Here is a 22363-nt window from a genome sequence, read left to right as displayed (position 1 = left end):
TATGACCTAGTAATACCTCTTTTGGGTATATACCAAAGGAAAGGAGATCAGTGCCTTGTAAAGATAGGTGTCCCCACATCTACTCAGCATTATTTGCAATAGTCAAGAAAGGGAAACTACCTAACTGTCCCTCAGGAGATGAATGTTTAAATTATCTTTCTGAATTTATGTATATAAATTAGATTTCAAGGAAGAAAGTGGTCCTCTTGAAACAACTTGAATGCAACTGGAGGTTGCTAAGTGAAATAAAGCACAGAGAGCAAAACACTCATTTATATTTAGAATCTAAAAAAGTTAATTACACGTAAAGAGTAAACAATGGTTGTCAGGGGCAGGGCATTGAGGGTTGGAAAGATACAAATCAAAGGGAACAAAATTGCAGTTATATAGGATGATTAAACCTGAAGATAAAATACAGAAAGAGTAGATTTCACATAATTCCCCCCCCAACTCCATGCCCCCCCACACACATACCACTCAAGAGTAACTCTGAAATGGATATGTTATTTTGCTTGATTTTAGTAACAATTTCACTACATATATATATTTCAATCATGTTGTACACCTTAAATATATATGATAAAGCCATTTAAGTATGTTTTGATTTTGTTTAATGTGTTCCAACCAAGATACTGCTAAAGTGATACATAAATATATTGATTGCTATGATTGTTCATATTTACGTTATATACATGAAAAATTAAGAGCAAATTTTATTAAAGACATTTTTCTAGCAGTCTGTTTTATACATAGACGATGTTATATAACTGTATTCAAAAATTATCATGCTACCCAGAAATTGTTACTGCTAAGCAATAAACTCCTGTTTTCTTCCACCCACTGTCCCTTAGTGATCTCTAATCTACTTTCTGTTACTGTTTTTTCCTAGTCTAGATATTTCATATAATTAGAATCATACAATATTTGTTCTTTTTGACTGACGTATATCCCTTATGTAGCTTGTACCATTTTATAGCTGATATTATATGTATACACATTTGCATATGTATGTATGCATATACATACTCCTTTTTATTTATTCTACGGTGTGTTGATGAAAACTCTGGCTTTAGTAAATAGTGTTGTAGTGGACATAGACATCTGAGTGTCTGAATGCCAGTTTTCGGTGTGTGAGGCTGTATGAAGTGAAACTGCGTTTCATGTGGTGACTGTGTTTAGCTTTTTGAGGAGTTGTGCAGCTGTTGTCTACAGTAGTGCTAGCATAGTGCAGCTTTCTTTGTTTTAATTGTTTCCCTTCCCTCCCCTCTTCATGGTATTGGAGTCTGGCCATTTTGCATTTCAATGTAGACAGATTGTGATTTCTTCAATACTTACATTTTGTATTTTTCATTGTACCCACCCTTATAGGTACAAAGTTGTATCTCATTTTGCTTTTGATGTGTGTTGCCTTACTAATAATCGTGAATATTTTTTCATGTGTTTATTGGCCACTTGTAGAAGTATCTATTCGAATTCTCTGATTATTTTCAAATTGGGTTGTCTTTTTGTTGTTGATTTGTGGAAAATTTTAGTGTATTATAGATAGTAAATCTTTATCAGAGTATTTCTTGCAAACATTCTCTCCCATTTGGTAGGCTGTCTTTTTCACTCTCTGGGTCTTTTGAGACAGAGTCTTGCTGTGTAGTCCAGAATAGCCTTGAGTTGATTACACGCACAAGCTGATCTCAAACTTTTGTGATTCATCCACCTTAGTAAGCCTCCTGGCTGCAAGAATTATAGGAATGTGCACTTTGCTGTTTTTTTTATAATAACCTGTGATGGATAAAAGTTTTAAATTTTGATGAAATCCATTTTATCTTTTCTTTTGTTGTCCATGCTTTTAATGTCCATTCTTAAATTCCATTGTTAAATTTAAGGTCATGAAGATTTACCTGTATGTTTTGTTGTAAGATTTTTGGGATTTTGGCTGTTATATTTAGGTGCTTGATTCATTTTTAATTTGTGTATATTGTAATGGATGAGAAATCCACAGTTTTTTGTTTGGTTGTTTGTTTGCATTAGGAAATTCCCTGTCCCACCACTGTTTCTTAAGGAGAGTATTCTTTCCCTTTTGTATGGTCTTGGGACAAAACTTCAATTTACTATGGATAGGTGGGTTTATGTCTAGTCTTAATTGTATCCCATTGGTATATATGTCTGTCCTTACGCCAATACCATTCTCTTTTGATTATTGTAGCTTTGTAGTAGTTTTGAAAGTGGAAAGTATGATTTTTTAACTTTGTTCTTCTTTATTCAAGATGTTTTCAGTTGGGACCTATATGAGAGAAGCTGATGGAATTTTGATAAAGATTGCATTGAACTGTATATTGTTCTAAATAATGACATTTTAACTATTTTTTCACCTATAAACATACAATTTCTTTCCATTTCATGTGTTCTTTAATTTGCTTTTATGAGTGTTTTATAGCTTTCAATATGTAGATTCTTTACTTCCTTAGTTAAATTTATTCCTAGGTATTTTTTCCTTTTGATACTGTGCTGGATTAAAAACTGGCGGTCAGCTTTAACACCAGCTGAATTGAATCAGCATGGTGCTGAGTGTAGATGGTCCACCTGAGGAAGTTGCCAGCATAAAAAGAAGACCTGAAGAGGAAGAGTAGCATTGTGGGTTCTCCTAAATGGTGCTGCGTGGAGCTATTGGTTCTTTTGGAGCTCTGTTCTCCTAGAGGAGCTTGTCATGCTGGCTTCCCTAATAGGAATTCGGCTGTTATTAAAGGAGCTTGGGACCTTGTCACTGAGGATGGCTGTGGTTCATTTTGGGGGAGCTCTGTTCCTTACATTGAGCATTGCTTCCTGGCTCCAGTGCAGAATTCTCAACTTACTGGCACAGATCTCTCATCTGCTGGCACTGCTGGTTTCCACCGCTGATCTTGGGGCTTTCCCAGAGCAGACCCATGCAATAGACTTGCATGAAACATTGTCGCAGGCTCTAGGCCTTCAGTTGTTTCATAGAAAACACTGTCATGGGCTCTAGGTTTTCAGCTGCACTCATGCAGGTTATTGTTATGGAATCCAGGCTCTTAGCTGGGTTTCTTACGTCTTTAGTGTGTAGACAGATTTACTGCACTTCTTGTAATTAACTCTGGGGTGACCATTATAAGTAACACTATAAATTATATGTCCTGTATGTAATTGTTCTCCTTGTAACACCTGACTACAGCAGATACTATTTAAATTTTCTTGATTTCTTTATTCTTTTTGGATTCTTGTTGCTGGTATATAGAAACAAAAATCAGTTTTTGTGTTATAGTGTGAGCAAAAATATTCTTAGGAATAAATTTAACAAAAGTTGTGCAAAACTATAGAACATTACAGAGATTTATTTAAGGAGAACTGAATAAATGAAGAGATTTACAATATTTATGAGTACAAGATCCAGTGTTCTCCTCTTTCCTTTAATTTTCTCCTCTAATCTGTTGACTTACTGCAATTTGATTAAAATTCTAGCAGGCTTATTTTTTATAGAAATTAACAAACTGGTTTTAAAATTTGTGTAAAAATACAGATGTTATATTAGTTCAGACTGTTCTTGAAAGAATGAAGTTTAAGGATCTATAAACCTATTTTAAAAATATTTTAAACATTGACAGATTAGTAAGAACAGAAATGTATTTATATGTATAAATTCATATTTGAGAAAGGCATTTCAATGCAGAAAGGGCACCCTTTATAAGAAAAAATTCTGGAATTATTTGATATTCATCTGCCTACAATGAACTTAGACCTTTGTATCATACTATAATGAACCTGAAATGAATCATCTACCTAAAAATGAGTTAAAATTATGAAACTTCTCAGAGAAAACAGAAAATTGTAGTCACATTAGGAAAAGATTTAAGGCACAAAGAAGACAGATTATGCAATTGAGAACATTGGCTAGGTTTGACTTCATTAAAAATTTTTTTACTCTTAAAAATAAATTGTTAAGAAAATGAAATCCAATGACTGGTAGAAAATATGATATATGTATATCTATATCTAGTCAGAAACCAAAGATCTTTGTTGAGATGTGAGACAGACAGGTAAAAGGAGGAGTAAAGGACACGTCATCAAAGAAAATATATGGATGCCAACTAAGTAAATGAAAAGATCTTCATCTTTTGTCATTAGAGAAATAAAAATTAAATTGATGAGACACAGTGGTTAAAATCAAACAGATCCTGCCCAAAAAAGACTTTTTTACATTTTATTTTATTTGTTTTTTCTTTTTAAAATTTTATTTTGAAGAGAAAAAAGAAAGAACACATAAATCAAGAAACAAAGAAACCTAAAAAACAGTAAAAGCAAAATGACAAAAAACAAAACACCAATAGATTTTCAAAACAAGATGATAGGAATTTAACAATGGTTATGTTACCGCATATTGTTATCTTTAAAGTAGCTGCTCAGGCCACTTGACACAGGCATAAATCAAAATAGTAAAATGGAACAAAATATTTGATTTCAAAAACAAGGTAAGAGGACGTTGCCACAATGCACACTGCCATCTTCTAAGTAGCTGCCCAGACCAGCAGCCCGAGATCTGCAAGGGCAACCACGCACTGCAGAAAGCTGCTCCTTTCACCTCGCCCAGAGTGCTCCAAATCAGCCGAGGCTTACTCTGTGTGCGTGTGTGTGTGTGTGTGTGTGTGTGTGTGTGTGTGTGTGTCTGTCCGTCCGTCTGTGTGGTGGTGGTGGTCGTGCTGATGGTGGGGCAGCGGTGGAATTGTCTTGTGGCTTCCCAGCCCACGCTCCTCTTGGCTCACGGGAAGGTGTTGTTCTTTCTGCTTCTTCAGAGTGACAATTCTTAATCCTACAGTGGTGTGGAACAAATTGACCAATGTACATTACTGGTGGAAACGAAAACTGCTACAACCACATTGGAAAACAGTTTGATGGTTTCTTTATTGAACATACATTTACTGTGTAACACAGCCATTCTGTTCTACTAGATATTTACTCAAAATTTATGAAAAAATTCATGAAGATGACGAGCAACATCATTCATGATAATCCAAATATGTATGAGCTTTTAAGGCAGAAGCCATTTATGTTATATGCCTGTAGAACAGTACAACTCAGCAATAAAAAGTAGCAAACTACTAATACATAATACCAGCCTAAATACACCTCAGAAATGTTATGTTAAATATTTTTATGTGCTCTAGAAGTCTTTGTTACCAAAGACTTGGAGGAAGAAATTTTCTTGGTCATTGAAATATTCCATATTAGGATTTTGGTGATGGTTATATGTATTTATTTATTAAATTTTATTGATTTATTTTATTTCTTACAGTTTATTGGTAAATCTGAATAGAAAAAAGTGCTTTTTAAAAAATTATAGCGCTACTGTTAAGTCATAGAAGGATTGTATTGCTTTTGTTCTTTTTCTAGATAGTGTCAGTTGTTGGTAGAAGATAACAAAATTATGTTTAGAAGAGAATTAGTAACTTTGGGTAATAGAAAATAATATCATAATAATTGAGTTATCTTCTTACTAATAATTATGATCATTTTAATTCACTTTAGAAATATAAACCTGGTCGATGTGATAATATATTGAAATGGAAGCCTCCCAGTCTGAATTCTGTTGACTTTCGCCTAAAGATAACAAGGATGGGTGGAGAAGGGTAAGTGGACCAGCACCCCCGCTCTTCCCCAAAGACATTTTTACATGAAATGATACTCTGTATAAGGTTTCACTCTTTATGGGGTATTTCACATACATTATGTATATAATACTTTTTACAAAGGTAAATAAAATATACTTTACATTTGTCTTGAGTCTCACAGATTATTTATTCTTTTAAAAAATTGTAGTTACAGTAATATAAAAATGAACTTTGTTAAATTATTAAAGTAGGCATTATTAAAAAGTAATCCTACCAAAGTATGATAATAAATGTATTGAAATATCTGTTTTACTTTGAAGGATACTACTTCATGTTTGTATCTGCATAGCAAATATTAATTCATACTTTATTTGGATAAAGTTTTAATTGCTAACATTCATTAAAACTTTTCCTAGTGGTCTTTAAGTATTTTTTAATTTATTGATTATTCTTCATTTTATGACTTAATTTATAAGAGATGCTTTAGCATGAATATATTCATTGTATTCTTAAAACCTTGTTTTATTTCTTTGTTTTTTGAATTTTTAAGGAATCTAAGTAAATATGTTACAACTGAGTAACAAAAGTTTAACCAGGAAATCATAAGAAAATAAGATAACAAAGAGACTAAAGTCTACCAATGCATGCCATGAAATTCATTTTATCTTTCAAAGGTATACCTTCTATAGATAATGGAAGAGAGAATATGTTACCAGTTAAAAGATGCTAGACTTTCTAAGATTAAAATACAGTGCTCTCTTAGGATATAATTTTTCAAGGAAAGGAAAATATATAAGGATGGATCCCAAGAAGGGGTTTAATAAAGCATATGGATTTTGCTTTCCCTTCCTTCTCATTGTCCCAGACAATGGTTCTACCAACTTGTGAGAGGAGGTATATTAACTGATTATGGTCTACAATAATTTTTGTATGTGTAAGCAATTTACAGTGTTGAATTTTATAGACATACAATTTAGATTTTCATTGGAGCTATTCATTATTTTTAAAATGTTGTGGTTTTATATCTTACATCTTAGTTTGCCATAGTCAAAAGCTAGAATTATAAAGGTAGTCTCTTCTCTGTAAATTGCAGACTTGTGAGTGTGGTATCAGTGACTTTCGGTGATATAACTTAACTTGTGTAGCATGGAAGTGTTTTTTATTTTTTAAATTCATTTGAGCATAGAAATTAATAGGACAGATTCCATAACCTAGGTGCCTTGGTTGAAATCTTACTACCTGTGGGACCTTGAGTACATCACTTTTTTCTGTGCCTCAAGTTTTCATGAATAAAGTAGAAATTTGACCCATAAAAAATTTTTTTTTTTTTGGTGTTACCGGAGATCAAACACAACCTTGTACTTGCCAGTCAGGCGTTTATGCTGCTGAGCTAAATCCCCAGCCCCTATGCATAAGATTTTATGAGGATTAAATATATAAAACACTTAGAAAAAATAAAGCACATGATAAATAGATACCTTTTTGTTGTTTTAATTGTTTTAAAAATTCATTTTTCAACTGGGCATGGTGGTACAGGCCTGCAGTCCTAGCACTTGGAAAGCTGAGGCAAGAGGATTGCTGCAAGTTCCTAAGGCCAGTTTGGGCTACATACTTCAAAACTACCCTGTCTCAAACAAACAAGCAAGCAAACAAACAAACAGCAAATAAATAAATACATAAATAAATTAAAAATTCCATTTTTCTTTCTTGCTGCTCCCACAGTTTTACCTGTTACTGCACTGTGCAAGTCCTCCTTTCTTTGTTAATTATTTCCTGTTTGATTCTAATCCCAATTAGTTTTCCCCTTTGTAATGTATTTGTGTAATCAATCATAAAGTATTAATGAAGACCATTGTTTCTAAAAAAAAGTGCAGCAGTAATAAGTGATCGTGAGATACGGAGAAAGGGAAGCCCTCAAGCATTAATGTTGAGATTATAAACTGTGTAGCCTTGCCATGTAATCCAACAGTTGTATTTTTGGGTATATACCTACGAGAAATGAAGATATGTATATACATAAAAATTTGTTCGTGGATCTTCTTAGCGACAGACAACCCAAAATTTGCATTGTGCAAACAAAATGGCTCTTCTGTCTACACCATTGTCAGGGATACTTGTAAGCAAAGAGGCTGTGGGTTATGCCACTTGGATTTGAATTCTGGCTCTGCCACTCTTTACTCAAGTTACTTGTCTATTGCTTGTGTTTCCTTGATTGTCTAGTGTGGATCATAGTAGTGTTTACTTCTTGTAGGAAATTAATAAAATAGTGTCTAAAATATTTAGACTGTTATGTGTTATACAAAAATACTAAATAGTTATTATGTTTTGAAAAACATTTCTGTCTCTGGATTATGCTATTACAGAGAGCATAAGAGCTGCATACTTTGGCTGTGAAATATAACATTAGTCATCGTAGGCCATTGGTGGTGAAACTATGGCACACGTGCACAATGGGCATGCAAAGAGTTCTGTCAGTCTGCGAACCAAGTGTGGGAGTTGTTTTTCTTAAACTAGAACCTCAGTATTTAGGTTTGATTGTGGTGTTGCTACTTTGTTATAAATAAGTGGGCTTTGGGTTGCATTTTGGGCCATCAGTTTCTAAAAGCATCACTATCTTTTTCAAAGGCAGATGATTTCTTATAATGCCTTAGACTGGGATAGAAACAAAATTATTTGCCAGCTTCTATCCAAGATTTCAAAGACTGTGTTTATTTGCTTTATTATAATAGCACATTTGAAATAACAGCTGCAATAGCAGCCTAATTAAATTTATGAGAATTCATAATTATTCTATGGTGGCACTAATCTGTACTTTGTACTTTGGGGGTGCCTTATTCCCTTTGCTTTTTTTTTTTTTTTTTTGTGGTAGGGAGACCAAGTCTTAGCGGGATTTTATTTGGCCTTTGCTAGAATAAGGTCTGTTGTTCTGTAGACCAAAAATCAGTGGAAATTCTAGTTGGCAGATATTTTTTTCCAATTGTGTATCCAGTAACTGGTAAAACAACCACAGATTATATTCGTGGACATGTGAGCCTATTTAGATAGACAAGTTGATTAATTTGAAAGTATTTTTAAACAGATACATGAAAATTCTATAGATTTATCGGTTCCTTGTGAAGTTTCAGTACATTGTATGATGTTTAAATCAGGATAAACATCTGTGTCTCAAACGTCTTTATAGTGAACACATTCAAAATCCTGTCTTACAGGTTTTTGAAATATGAAGTTCAAATTTGTTATATCCTAAGGATTAAAGGAAGAAAAATCTGAGTTTTTAGCCACTCTTCTCAATTAAAATCTGTCAAGAATAAAATAGCTCTAATTATTAAAATAATTAGAATAGAATCATATTCCTTTAACTTTCACAGTGTGTTTTGGACCAAACCATTTTATTTGGTTTAAAGAGTTAATTATAGTGAGAGGACATTTAATATCCTGTAGCATATGACAGCTTCAAAATATAAATATGGTAATTTATTGTAAAAAGAAAGCTAGGATGCATCATTGTTAATGAAGGCCTTTTTATCTCTGGGAAATGGAACTCATATTAAGCTTAAATCTCAGGGGAGAGAATATAGGAAAGGGTATGAAAGAGTCTCACTTTATTCTTTGTGTATATCAGAAAACTATCCTAGCAAACTAGACTTACAGGTCTTGAATAAAGGGACAGCAGGAGCAACTGTAACATCAGATTTTTTAAAAAATAAAACTACATATAGTGGTAAAGCTAGTTTTTAGTATCTCTTATTACATTGACACTTGTTATTTATTACCTTTGTTTAAAACATTATACTTAATCATAGGAAATATGATCCACTGTACAACAGCAATTTAGGTGATTTTTAAACACGTATTTGTCATTACCAGTGTTGTCTAACGTAAACACTTCTGATCTAACAATAACATCTATTTAAAATATTGCCTTATCTCCTTTTAATTAGAAACCTCTGTCAAAGGTATATTTCTATACTTACAGATAAGCAACATTTTGAGTTTATGTTGGTGAGCAAGTTTCACAAATACGTTTTCAGTCATCAGAAGTAGTCCAGGTTATGTGGCTTTTTATAAAGTCCATTTTATTTTCATGTGATTATTTAAAAATTGATAATCTAAATACATGAAAATTAACATTAGTATCAAGAATATTTGTACTGACCACTGTGCAGTTACATGTGTTTCTCAAATATCATAACATTTGTCTTTTTGATAGTGTTCTAGTTTTTTTTTTTTATAAGTAGAGCTGGAATATGTAGCATTTACGTTTTAAAATTTCATGGTCATTTAAGGGTGAGCTTATTGTAGGAGGTACAGATCATATTACATGGTCTCAAGGGAGTTTGGAATAAATTAACTGTAAATTGCATGAATTCATTACTAAGGAACAAAGACCTTTTCATCTTTTTCAGAATCTAATTTGTGGGAAAAAATTGTAATTCTACTCGTCGTCCATTTACTTTTAAACTTTCAATGCAAGTAGCAGTGCTATTTACAACCGATCTATCATTAGTCAATAAACATTTATTGAAAATCATCTATGTATAAACTATAAACTATATTGTTAGGAGTAGGAAACAACAAGATGGATAAGCCTGATCCTGAAGCAGTAAATGACCTGATGGTATATCAGAGGTGAACAGTTATCAGAGTGAAAAAATGTTGTACTGTTACAGTAGTATGAGTAAAGTACAATAGGAACCCAGCGAATCTGGTATCTTATATGCATAAAGTATAAAAGTAAAATAAGAAAATGTTGTAATTATTTACTAATCACACAAAGATGATCCCATAGATGATTTAGTTTAATAGAACTTTATCATACATAGGAATAGCATAGAAGATAGATAGTATAGTCTGAAAGAAGGCATGAAACTTTGAAATGTTTATTCAATAAATAGATTTTATGTAAGTAGATCCTTGATAAAGTAAACCAGCCTTGGTTGTGTGGACTGAGGAAACCGGAATAATGAATTGAGTTAGCTTGGAGAATTGTGACTTTCAGAAGTGGTAACACAAAAGAGATCGGTTGTCCAAGTTGAAGGAGAGGAGTGACAACTGAAGTATTGAAAGTCTCATCAACTAAGATAAGACATGAGCAAAGAGTTGGTGGAAATGAGAGTTACCCAGCCAGACACATGAGAGATGAGACTAATAGAAGAAATAGCAGAAGATCCTATAATCAGCAAGAGAGAAATCTGGGGAGAGACACCTAATTGAAGGAGGGCGAATTAGAAGACATTAAGCCCTGTGTGTTTACCCTCTGGCTATTGTAAGGACTTTTACTTTAAGGAGGTGTAGGAGGCATTACAGGGTTTGAGATAAAAATTTACATGATTTGACTTTATTTCTGAAAATGCTTCTCACACCTATGATTATAATGAATAAGAAAGGGCCAAGGAAATCAGAGTTGATTGCATGCATGAAAGCAAAAGTTGTTAATGGGTTGGTAACAATGATGATAGTGAGCAATGTTCAGATTCTGGGTATCTTTTAAATGTACAGTATGGTAGTTTTCTTTATGTGTCAGTTTATTTAAACTAAAATTTACAGTTCCCAGGTTGTATGATGCTGGCTTAGAGTTGGTCATGAGAAATGTGTGGTACTTGAAGGCAGACTTGGAGCAGCACTTGTTGTATTCAGGTGTGCCTGGTGATAGATAGTGCTCTGTCCCCTTATCTCAGCTGGGATGGGTAGCAGCTGGCCCCTCAGTGCCTCCCTAGAATCTCCTCCGCTAGCTCCTCTGAGCTGTGAGTTAAGAGCATGCCCGGGTTCCTAGGGAAGGTGATATTCTTCTGTAGATCATTAACAGCATCAGGTTTAGATGTGGTAAAAATGAGATACGAGTTACATTTTGTTTTCATGAGTTCCAGGTTTATTTTCAAGCATTCCAGTTGCTTCCCAGCTATTTTTCTGCTGTCATTGAATTCAAAACCAAGATCAGGTCCAGAGTCTGTAGAGTTCTTCATAAACTCCTGTCAAAGCAGTCTGGTGGATGGTTTTTGTCTGATCCTCCAACCATTACCTTTGAGGTCTTTACTCGTTATCTTTGTCCTCAGTGGTATAAGATCTGTGGTTTGCAATGAGTCTCTGATTCCACATGGCTAGATGGTCCTGCTTCCCAGATTAAATAATAACTGATAAATAGAGCTGACAGATTCAAAGGAAAGTATTCAAGGGTAAATCAAGGTCTTTTTTTGTTTGTTTGTTTGTTTGTTTTTTCTTGAACACTAGGTAGAAGAATCTGAGAAGAGGGAAGAGTAAATTTAGGAAGAAAGATTAGAAGTTCTGTTTAGAAAAGGTTTTGTTTCATAGACTAACAGCTATATATACAGTGTGTATATAGTTTTAATGAATTTAATGAGTTTAAGATTTTGGAGATACATTTGGAGATTGTCAGTATACAGATGAAACTTTAAACCACAAGACTGCATGATATAGCCAAATGGGAAATGTGGCTTAAAAAAATAGAATGAAAGCTTGAGTTCTCAAACTTATCGTCATTTAGAGATGAGGTAGAAGAGGAATCAGCAAAGAAGACTGAAGAAGAAAACTGAAAAAGGGTATTACCTTAGAAGACTTGTTGAAAAAATTTATCAATGGAAAATATTGGGAAAATTTGGGAAAAATACATGTGTTAAGTTTCATTTAAACATGAATTACAGTGGAGTTGAACATGGCAATTTTTGTCACATAATGCTCAAAAATCAAGTCTAGTCATGGATGTTTTGCCTGTAGTCTCAGATGCTTAGAAGACCAAAGTGGGAGATCATTGAGCCAAGGAGTTCAAGGTTAATCTGGGCGACAGAAAGAGAGAGAGAGAGGAGAGAGGAGAGAGCGAGAGCGCTCATCTTAGACAGACAGACAGACAGACAGACAGATAGACAGACAAGAGTATATTTAAGGCAAAATAAAGACCTACCAATAAAGACTATTGATTAAAAAAGAAATCAAATGTAATAAAGAGAATTATTGGTCTTTGAATTTGACTCCAGGCTTCTTTTTTTCTTCTTTCTAAAAAAAAAATTCAGCTTTTTAAACTGGTTCATGTTATAATTTATATTTTATACCACACTTTTATATATTCGAACATCTGTATATGATAGTTTGTTCACTGTTCTATATTAAAAATTACATTGTTCTTTAAAAATTCTTATATTGACAGATTGCTAGTTATTATTGTCTTTCTTGTTTATCATGAATATTTCACTAGATAGTTAATTTACTACTACTTTTTAAATGAATTAAAATCATTTGTTCCTTTAGATTTCAATTAATCAGACTTTGTTCCATCAAGATGTTTCTTTTTCTTTCTTTTCCTCATCATTTGGCTATTGGTTATTTCCATTTTCAAACATACATTTGAAAAGAAAGATGACATGGCATAGATATATATCATATATATGAAAAGTAACCTGCATATATGTGTATGTGTGTATATACATATCTATCTACCTATATATAGAGATATGAAAAGAAAGATGACAGAGCTCATCAGTTTTCATAATTTAACAGTTGCTAAACTACCTAGTAATGTAATTTTTGTAATCTTTGCTAAATTACCTAGCAATGTAATTTTGAACTTGTCATCAAAAACTGTACATTGCTTCAGGAATTGTCATCCCCATCTTGACTTGACAAGATCAGCTGTGACCTTAAGGAATACCAATTCCTTAGCTTTCTGCTGGACTCCTGTGGATGAAAGTGGTTTTTGTCCTCCTGAGGGATGCAATTTGTGGATTGACTATAAGGAGAAGAGAAAATATTTACCACTATGTTCAACTTTCTGTCTCTCCCCCGACATATTTTCTATCTCATGCCTTCCCTGCCCCTCAATATACAGATAAACAGAAAGATGTGGAGTTCTTTATTCTAGTGCTGGTCACAAGAAGTACCTGAGGAAAACTGAGGAGGTCTAGTATTTCCCTGTTTGATTAAAGAAGCATCCTTCTGTATGTAACGAAAGGTAAATGACAGAAAGTAAGCCTAAATCAAAATAAGTTAATTAAGCCATCTTGAACTTCTTTATTCTCTGTGATATGCCATAGGTTTTTCATTTGGGGACTTTCATTAATTAGCATTCTGACCTCGCATATAGTATACAAATCTCTTTTCTGCCTTTTTCTCTAAAAATCAAGCATGTTGCAGAGATGATCTCTAAAGTGAATCTGCTTAAAATTCATGATTTATTATATCCAGTTAATCTTTATGTGGATAATAGTTACAGTTTACTTAGTAACACATATCTGTGATCTCTAGATTGGCACTTACAGTGTTGTCTTAGTCATTGATAGACATACAGGGTGGTAAAAAGTCTGATGTACAAATTCTTGACTAAGAAGAACTAAACAGTGCTCTTGTTTAAGCCTTAGTATAAATAAATATCTTTTTTAAAGTCTACTTAGTGCTTTGTTTTTTGCCTTTTTTGTATTTATTTTTGTTGGTAATCTCACTGTTCAAATGAGCTCTAAGTGTAGTCCTGATATGCTACCTCGTGTTGCTAAGGACGAGAGGACTGTGATGTGCTTTGGGAAAAATACATGTGTTAAGTTTCATTTAAACATGAATTACAGTGGAGTTGAACATGAATGAATTCAGTGTTATGAATACAGTAAAGAATATATTTTAAAGTTGTCTTTAAAAGGGGGATGTAGAAAACAAAGTTATGTATTAATTGAATGAGAATGTTTTAATCAGAGGCTCCCAGGAACTACGCTTGGATTTTCTCCTGGAACACTTTTTTGTTTTTTATTTATTCATTCTCTTAGCATCCACCATTTTGTACATTGGCAATACTTAATAAATAAATACCTGCTGAATGAGTTTTTCTCTTATAGATGACAGTAAATACTTGTTGAAAAATTATTATTGAACAGTTTATATTTTTGTATAAAACATGCTAACCTAGAATATTACTTTCTTTAAGAATTTTGCCATTTGACAGGTGAAATTAGATTAGACCTCTTTAGGGTTTCAGAGCTATATACAGACATAATTTATCTTAATTAAAATATTTTAGTTTCTGTTGTCCCAGAATATTGTCTTGATTCAGTAAATTCAGAAAGTAGGGTTTTTTTTTTTTGTTTGTTTGTTTCTTTTGTTTTTTTGAGACAGGGTTTTATTAGATAGTTACTGGCTTTGAACTCACTGTGTAGCCCAGGCAGGCCTTGAACTCACAGTGATTTCCCTCAGCCTCCCAAATGCTGAGATTATAGGCCTGTACAACTAAACCTGGCTCAAAAGTTGTCATTTTGAATATAACAGATTCTGAATTCTTCTATTTACATAACGCTAGTATTTTTGAAACAATAATAGCTTTAGAAATGTTCTGACAAAATTCTCTGTAATTGTGTACCAGAATTTCACTGGGTAATTTTTGCTTATAAAAATTGTTCCTTGGAGTTTATTCAGATGAAATAAGCAGTGTTATTTTTTCCTCCTAAACTCTGGTTTTCATGTGTATCCTGTATCAGATATACTGGAATGTTTTTGAATATTATAAATTAATGCTTATTAGGTTCTCCAAAAACCAGAATTTCATGCATCTTGTTGTCCATTGTAGCTTAGATCTTACCTATTAATCATATCATTGAGTGACTGTGTTTCAGTTCAGTTAACTTTAGTAGCCAGAGGTTTGTAGTTCTAAAAGTAGAACTTACGGGCATTTATAAAGAATGATAGTCAGTGTTTTTTGTTTATAGTTTATCTTCCTTTATTTCACTATAAATTTTATTATGGAAATTTTCTAGGAAGTATGAATTAGCATTTGATTAATAAGATTTCCTGTATTAGCATCTCTTATGCACCAACATAATTCTCCTTTACTTGTTGAAAAAGCAAATATCTGTATTCTTATTTTCATAAAGGAATTTGAATTAGAGAATGATTGCATTAAAATTAAACCCATTAGTTTGTCCAGTAATTTTCTGCTTTAGGTGTAATCTAGTATTTAGCCTAGAATTTTGCTTTATTTGCTGTTATTTTTGAAGAGTTTTTGTCCATAGGTCTTTAAGTGAATGTAATATAGACCAAGGACCCTCAGTATTTTCAATTTTAGGTAAATTATACCTTTGGAAGTCCAAAGTCCAAGATAGAGCCAATCTCAAGACAATAGTATACCTTCTTTTGGCGATCTCATTTTAGGCTTGTTTCTTGACCAGATAACTATACTGCATATGCATACAGATGTGAAACTCAACCCTTTCCCCGAAGTGAGGCAGTAGTAACAGCAAATGATGGTAACTTCCTAAAAATCTCAGAAATTCTTTTTGGTCTCCTAGTTCTATTGGCAAAAGCACTATTTTTTTCTCTTTACATACATTTTACTGTGTCTGAAATCAGCATAGCGTTTCTATAAGTGATTTACAGATTTGGAGGTCGAGATTCCCACCAGACTTCTTGGAGAATGTTCTTGGGGACAGCACCTGTAAGAGTAGTAGAAATGAGGGTTATCTGTGGGAAGAGTTGAATTGCGCTACACATGCAATAGAGGCTCAGCCGATGTGGGGAAACTCTAGAAGTGCGATTGTTTCCCAGTGGAGAAACGGGCCCTTTGTATTTTTACATCTTTAGATGCCAGTAAGGAAAGGGTCATAGCCTTGCGTATGGAAGGGCGTCTTTAAGCAGGAGGTAAGGACCACACAGTGACTCAGCCGTGTCCTGTCGGCATCCGGTAGTCCTGGTACTTGGAGCAAACGAGTGTCTCATTTCTGAGAGGAGAAATCAGGTAGCCAAGCACTTCTTTTATCATGCAGTTACTTTTAATTTCCTATCGATACACAAGTGTGTGTTTTAAATTAGTGATTTTTTAGAATCTATGAAACAGTGCTTAAGGAAGATTTAAAGGCTGTGAGTGAAATCTGTTCAGGAATACAGACACTGTTTTGTCATAGCCATAGGTAGAATGTACACTTTCATTTAGTCAGAAAACAAACTTTGAAGTTTCTCCGAATCATATGCTTTTTTAGGAGTGTGATGTATAGCAGTGAATAGTGAAGGGAAAATCTGTGCCATCGTGGAGCTCACACTCATGTGACTAATGCACGTCAGCTTATTAAAAAAACTTCCATAGTGACATAGAATTTGACATGAATCTGGAGGTTGATACTCTCTTAGTATGACTGTGACCAGAAGCTTCTAAGGATGCATTGCTGCTTCTAAGGATATATTAATGAAGGTGCTATATTCTTATGTTTTCTGTCTCAGTAATAGAAAATAAAGAGCTTTTGTATTTATGGGGGACCTCAGTTCACAAACTTAATTGTTTCAACAGTTTTGGTTACAAATTGTGAATTGGATGAGAACTGAATCAAATTTTCCCATAAGGTTGACGAATCTAACCATTGAATTTGATTCGATTCTCATCAATTCAGTTGCAAGCAGAATAGTGGAAAGAATTAAGTTCAGGAGCCAAAGTGCCACTGTCTGTTGCCGAAACCTTTGGTGTTGGAAGAGGGACTTCTATGCTGCAGCTCATAAACTTGGTTTTCATGCCTGTGTTGGAGTTTACAATTTTATGAATTTTGGTGTGAGGAACTTCATGTTTTAAAACATTGTTATATATTTAATTACACATAGTTGTATATTGGTGATAAAAAAAACTAAGAGTTTCAGTCAAACCATAACTTTTGTACTAATTTTGTATTGGTAAGGAAACTTAGATTTTTCCTAAAATTCAGACTTTATGAACCTAAATAAAAGCATAAATATAAAATACTGAGTCATATTAGTTATATAATATGCCTGATATTGGGCTCTAAAATATTGTGTTTTCATCGATGGAAACATCAACAATGTACCCCAGAATAACTTGCATTTTTATATCCTCTAGTAGTGCTTAGCTTAGGGTCAAACAGTTCAGTGAATACAGCAGTATCAGTTTCACCTGTAGGTAAACATAAAGAGGAAATGGCTTCATTTTTTAATTACTAAAAAATTTTAATTAGTTTATTGGTAGATTTTAGATACACATAATGATTCATCATAGGGAGCTTGTACCTGCACATGATATAACTTGGTTCTTCTGTTTTCCCCATTCCCTTCCCCCACTTTTACCCCCTTCCCCTCCTTACTTACAAAGGCATTTTTTCCATTTCTCTTCCTTTCCTCCTCCCTCATCCCTAGTTCCCCTTCCCATGTGAACATTTGCTTCCTGTATCAATATCTACTATATATTTTGGTCCTTATTTACACTTTTGGTTTCTCACACCAGAGAAACAGTTCGATATTTACACGTCTGATTTATTTCACTTATGTCTCAAAGTGCATCCTTTTAGCTAGAAATGCCTCAAACTTACCCTTCTTTGTGGCAGAATAGTACTCCATTGTGTAAAAAAAAAAGTCCTACATCTTCTTTAACGCATTCCTTGGTGGATGGGCATTTGATTTGCTTCCAGGATTTAGCCACTACAAATTTTGCTGCTGTTAACATTCGGAGATTGTGTGTGTGTATTTTATATACACAATATATATATTGCTGTGGTCAGATGCTTTTAATTCTTTTACGAAGGTGCCAGTTTGATTTGAAAAAGCAACTAGAAGTATACAAATTGGAACAGACAAAGTAAAACTGTTCTTAGGTGATATAACTGTACCCAGAAACCCAAAAATATCTATAGAAAAACTAATTCAGATAAGGAAAAAGTTTTATAAAATTCAGTACCCTTGTGTACATGAAATTGAATACCAATTGGAATATATAATGGATGAGAGACCTATTTGTAATGAAAAAAGAAACTTTAGCCTTAACATACTGCAAATATACAGAGCATATTTGAGGAAAAGTATAAAAATCCTTGGTAAGCTCCCAAAATAAACATTTGGAAAGATATGATATATTTTGGGGTAGAAAAACTGAATATCATGACAGTCATTTTACCTTACGTAACAAACTTTTTTCTGCCATGGTCTAAGGGTAATTTTCTAGTCCCAGGAAAATACTTTAATCTCTAGAAAAACTACAGCTAGATATGTAATACTTAGAAACTATAATTTGATTTTATTAGTAACTAAGTTACTCATAATTTGATGATTTTTTTTATTATTTATACTAAGCATCATATTTGTAAAGAAAATGAAAGCTGTTTTGTTAAACTTCCAAGATTTTGTTCTCTCTCTTTTTTTTTGTTTTTTTTTTTTTTTGATGCTGAGAAACAAACTCAGGACTCTGTGCTTGACAGGCTGATAAGCAGGCACTGCTCAGGGCCACATCCCTGGTCTTACTTTCTTATTTTAGTAGTAACCATCCTTTGCAACCGGTTGCAGCATGCTGTTATATTTACTCCTGTGATTTTAAATGGTTTTCTCCTAAATCACTCACCATACTTGATGTATGTTATAGTAAATACATTGAAATTATTTGTTGTATTCTGAAGAACAAACCTCACATCATAATATAAAAGGGCTATTAATGTTTAATAACAGAAATCAAATTCTTCTGAGAGAAAAAGCCACAATACTGACCAGTTTTCTCTTTTCCGGCTATATTCTGTATCTATAGAGAGTGATAAGAACAGTACTATTTTTACCAACTATCTTAGAATGGTCACTACTTATTTATGAAGCTTATTTTATTTCCTTGTATTAAGTCATATATTCTGGACACAAACTCACAAAAATTTATTTGGTATTGAAGTTTATCATAGGATCACATATATAAATATAAACTCAATACTAGTGTGTAACTTTAATAGGATATTTTATTTCTTTGGGGAAAAGTAAAAAAATATTTCTGGGCTTTGTACTAAACATTTCATATTTGCCATTCCACTTTATTACAGTAAGTGAATAAACTAAGTATTATTGTTGCCATTAAAAATAAGCAAACCTCCTGGGCTTGGTGGCACATTTAGCCCTGGGGAGGCAGGAAGATCATGAGTTTGATGTCAGCCTGGATTATAAAATGAGATCTTGTTGGTTTAGCGGGGAGGAGGAGGAGGAGGAGGAGGAGGAGGAAGAAGCAGCAGGACAGGAAGAGGGGAATAGAAAACAGGAGAAAAAATGAGGGAATGTAAACTAATGGTCGGTCCATCTGCAGGAGAAAACAGTATAGTGACCACTCAAAAATTACAACCCCTAAGTACTTCTGATATATTTCCAAAAGAATTGAAAGCAAATTCTTGAAGATATATTTGCCTAGCCATGTTCATAACACAGTTATACTTAGCATCTATAATGTAACCCAAGCATCTGTCAACAGATGGTAAGTGAAATATGGTATATACATACAATGCAGTATTAGTCAGCCCTAGAAAGGAAGGAATTCTGACCTGTCCTACAATATGGCTGAACTTTTTGGAACTATGTTAAATATACCAGCCACATAAAGACAAAATACTGTGTGATTCTACTTGAGTGAGGCACTTATTGTAATCAGAATAACAGACAGTTCAGTGATGCTTTTCATGGCCTGGCGAAAGGATGATACGGGAAACTATTGTTTCATATGTATAGAATTTCCATTTTACAAGAGAAAAATAGTTATGGAGATGAACAGTGGTGATAATTGTACCATATGATGAATACATATGCTAATGATTTATACACTTAAAATGGTTATAGTGTTGTTTTATTATATATATTTTATTACAATAAAAATTGGAGAAAAAGTAAAACTAACGTTGATCAATAAGTTGCCTGAAATTGTTTTGCTTTTCTTTTTTTTTTTTTGGTACCGGGATTGAACTCATGACCTTGGGCTTGCCAGGCAGGCACTTATGCCGCTGAGCTAAATCGCCCCAGCCCTATTTTGCTTTTCAAGTGTGGGAATTAGTAGTCAAACAAATTCATCCTATCCTCCAAAACTTAGTTTCTTAGTCATGATTTCAAATTGCTCCATGAACAAGGTGATATTTTGAATAAGAATTCTGTACTGGCCCTTTGAACACTTAGTGTTAATGTAAATTTTTTATGTTATTATTTTAGATTAAATACATAGTTGTAGTTTTGTGGTATTTCACATATCTTCATATGTTTGGAAGTTGAAGAGTTAGCCCTACTGCCTGATTATTTCCTTCCTCTAAACATTGCCCTGTTTTCGGTGTATTTTTTTTCCAAATAAAAGATGACACCTTTCATCTTGACTTGACACGGCACCTATCATTTGCTTGGCATGTAAATGGAAAATATAGGAACAATAGTCTAATATTTTTCTGAACTATAAATCTAGAAAATTAGTCTCTAATTTATGTCTCTGTTGATGAGCACCTTTTTAAAAGTTTTAAAATTTGGCATCTATTCATTTTAAGTAAATGCTGCTAAATTTCCAGTGATTGATAATAAATTTTCTCTTATGTCTTGGACTAATATCTTTAAGTCTTGTCACAAGATCTGGATTTCTTAATTACGGTACTCTGTCAGTCAAAATATCCTATTAACTTATACTTTGGGTTTCTCATAAATGAAAAATCATGTGGTATTTAATCTTGAATGTCTGATTTATTTCATTGAGCATTATGGTCCCAAGGTACATACACTTCTTACAAGTGAGTCAAATATATCCTTATTTATAGCAGAGTAGTATTTTTCCCCAATATATTTTTAGAATGTGTGTTTCTACATTGCAAATGGAAAAGATAAAGGAACAGCGTAGGTTATTGATGGAAATGATGCTTTTAAGAGCTATCTTGATATGTAACATATGTAACTAATGTTTAAACTTGAACTAAATTTTAAATGAGTATGGTGTAGCCTAGCTGTTTAGGTTTTTAAAGACATTCTTAAAAAATGCTCTCTCTGACTGTTTGTATTTCTTCTTTTGAGAAATGTCTAATTAGCTTGTCCATTTCTTGATTTGGTTAGATATTAACCCTCTGTAAGAAGAGCAACTTGCAAAGATTTTTTATCTTATTCTGTAGGCTATTTTCTTACTCTTGATTATTTCCTTTGGTATACAGAAGGCTTTTTGTTTGATATTGTTCCATTTGTTGATTTTTGGTAATTTCTATGCTTTTTTCAGTCTATTTAGGAAGCCTGAAACCTTGAGTCTGTTTAGGAAGTCTGTTTCTGCCTGTGCCTGAAATCCAGACATTCACATTGTGTTTCTGGTTTTCTCCCTAAGTCGTCAATCCATTTTTTCAGTTGACTTTAATACAGAATAAGATACAGGGATCTGTTTTAAATCTTCCACATGTAGCTATCTAGTTATCCCAACACCATTTGCTAAAGTGACTATGTTCTGTTACATTTTTATCCCTGTGTAAACAATCAGATGTTGCTGTGTGGTCTTTTTCTGTGTCCTCTATTCTTTTCCATTTGTCTACTTGCCTGGTTTGATGCCAGTACCATGCTATTTTTGTTATTATTACTTTGTAGTATATTTTGAAATTGAAACAGCATTACTGTTTTTGCTCAGGATTACTATTCTGGATCTTTCGTGCTTCCACATGAACTTTAGAGTTGCTTTTTTTTTAGTTCTTCAAGAATGTTATTTTGTTGGGGTTTGCATTGAATCCGTCGATCACTTTTGGTAATGTGGCCGTTTAACCATATTATACTGCTGACTCATCAACAAGGCATATCTTTCCATTTTCTAATTTCTTCAATTTCTTTTTTTAGCACACTATAATTTTTATTATAGAAGTCTTTCATCTCCTTATTTACATTGATTCCTAGGTATTTTTAAGCCATTATGAATGAAATTGTTTTCCTGATTTCTTTCTCAGCAGGTTCATCATTGATTTTTATGTGTTGACTTTTTATCCTGCTACTTTGCTGAATTTATCAGCTCTATGAGTCTTCTAATGGAGTTTTTAAAGTCC

General features: G+C 33.2%; 1 protein-coding gene across 3 annotated transcripts in view; it reads left to right on the top strand.

Moving 5' to 3' along the window:
• Rngtt (RNA guanylyltransferase and 5'-phosphatase) overlaps nt 1-22363 on the top strand; it is a 271102-nt gene that overhangs the window by 162955 nt on the left and 85784 nt on the right. For all 3 annotated transcript variants that reach the window (XM_063233201.1, XM_063233199.1, XM_063233200.1), the window contains one exon: nt 5530-5630. In XM_063233201.1, the coding sequence (XP_063089271.1) occupies nt 5530-5630 (101 nt within the window). The remainder of the gene's footprint in view (nt 1-5529; nt 5631-22363) is intronic.

This window comes from Cavia porcellus, unplaced genomic scaffold, assembly GCF_034190915.1.
Source record: "Cavia porcellus strain 051 isolate PalLab524CR breed Dunkin Hartley unplaced genomic scaffold, mCavPor4.1 scaffold_22, whole genome shotgun sequence".
NCBI lineage: Eukaryota > Metazoa > Chordata > Mammalia > Rodentia > Caviidae > Cavia > Cavia porcellus.
Note: the sequence above shows the minus strand (reverse complement) of the source record. Positions and strands in the feature narration are given on the sequence as shown.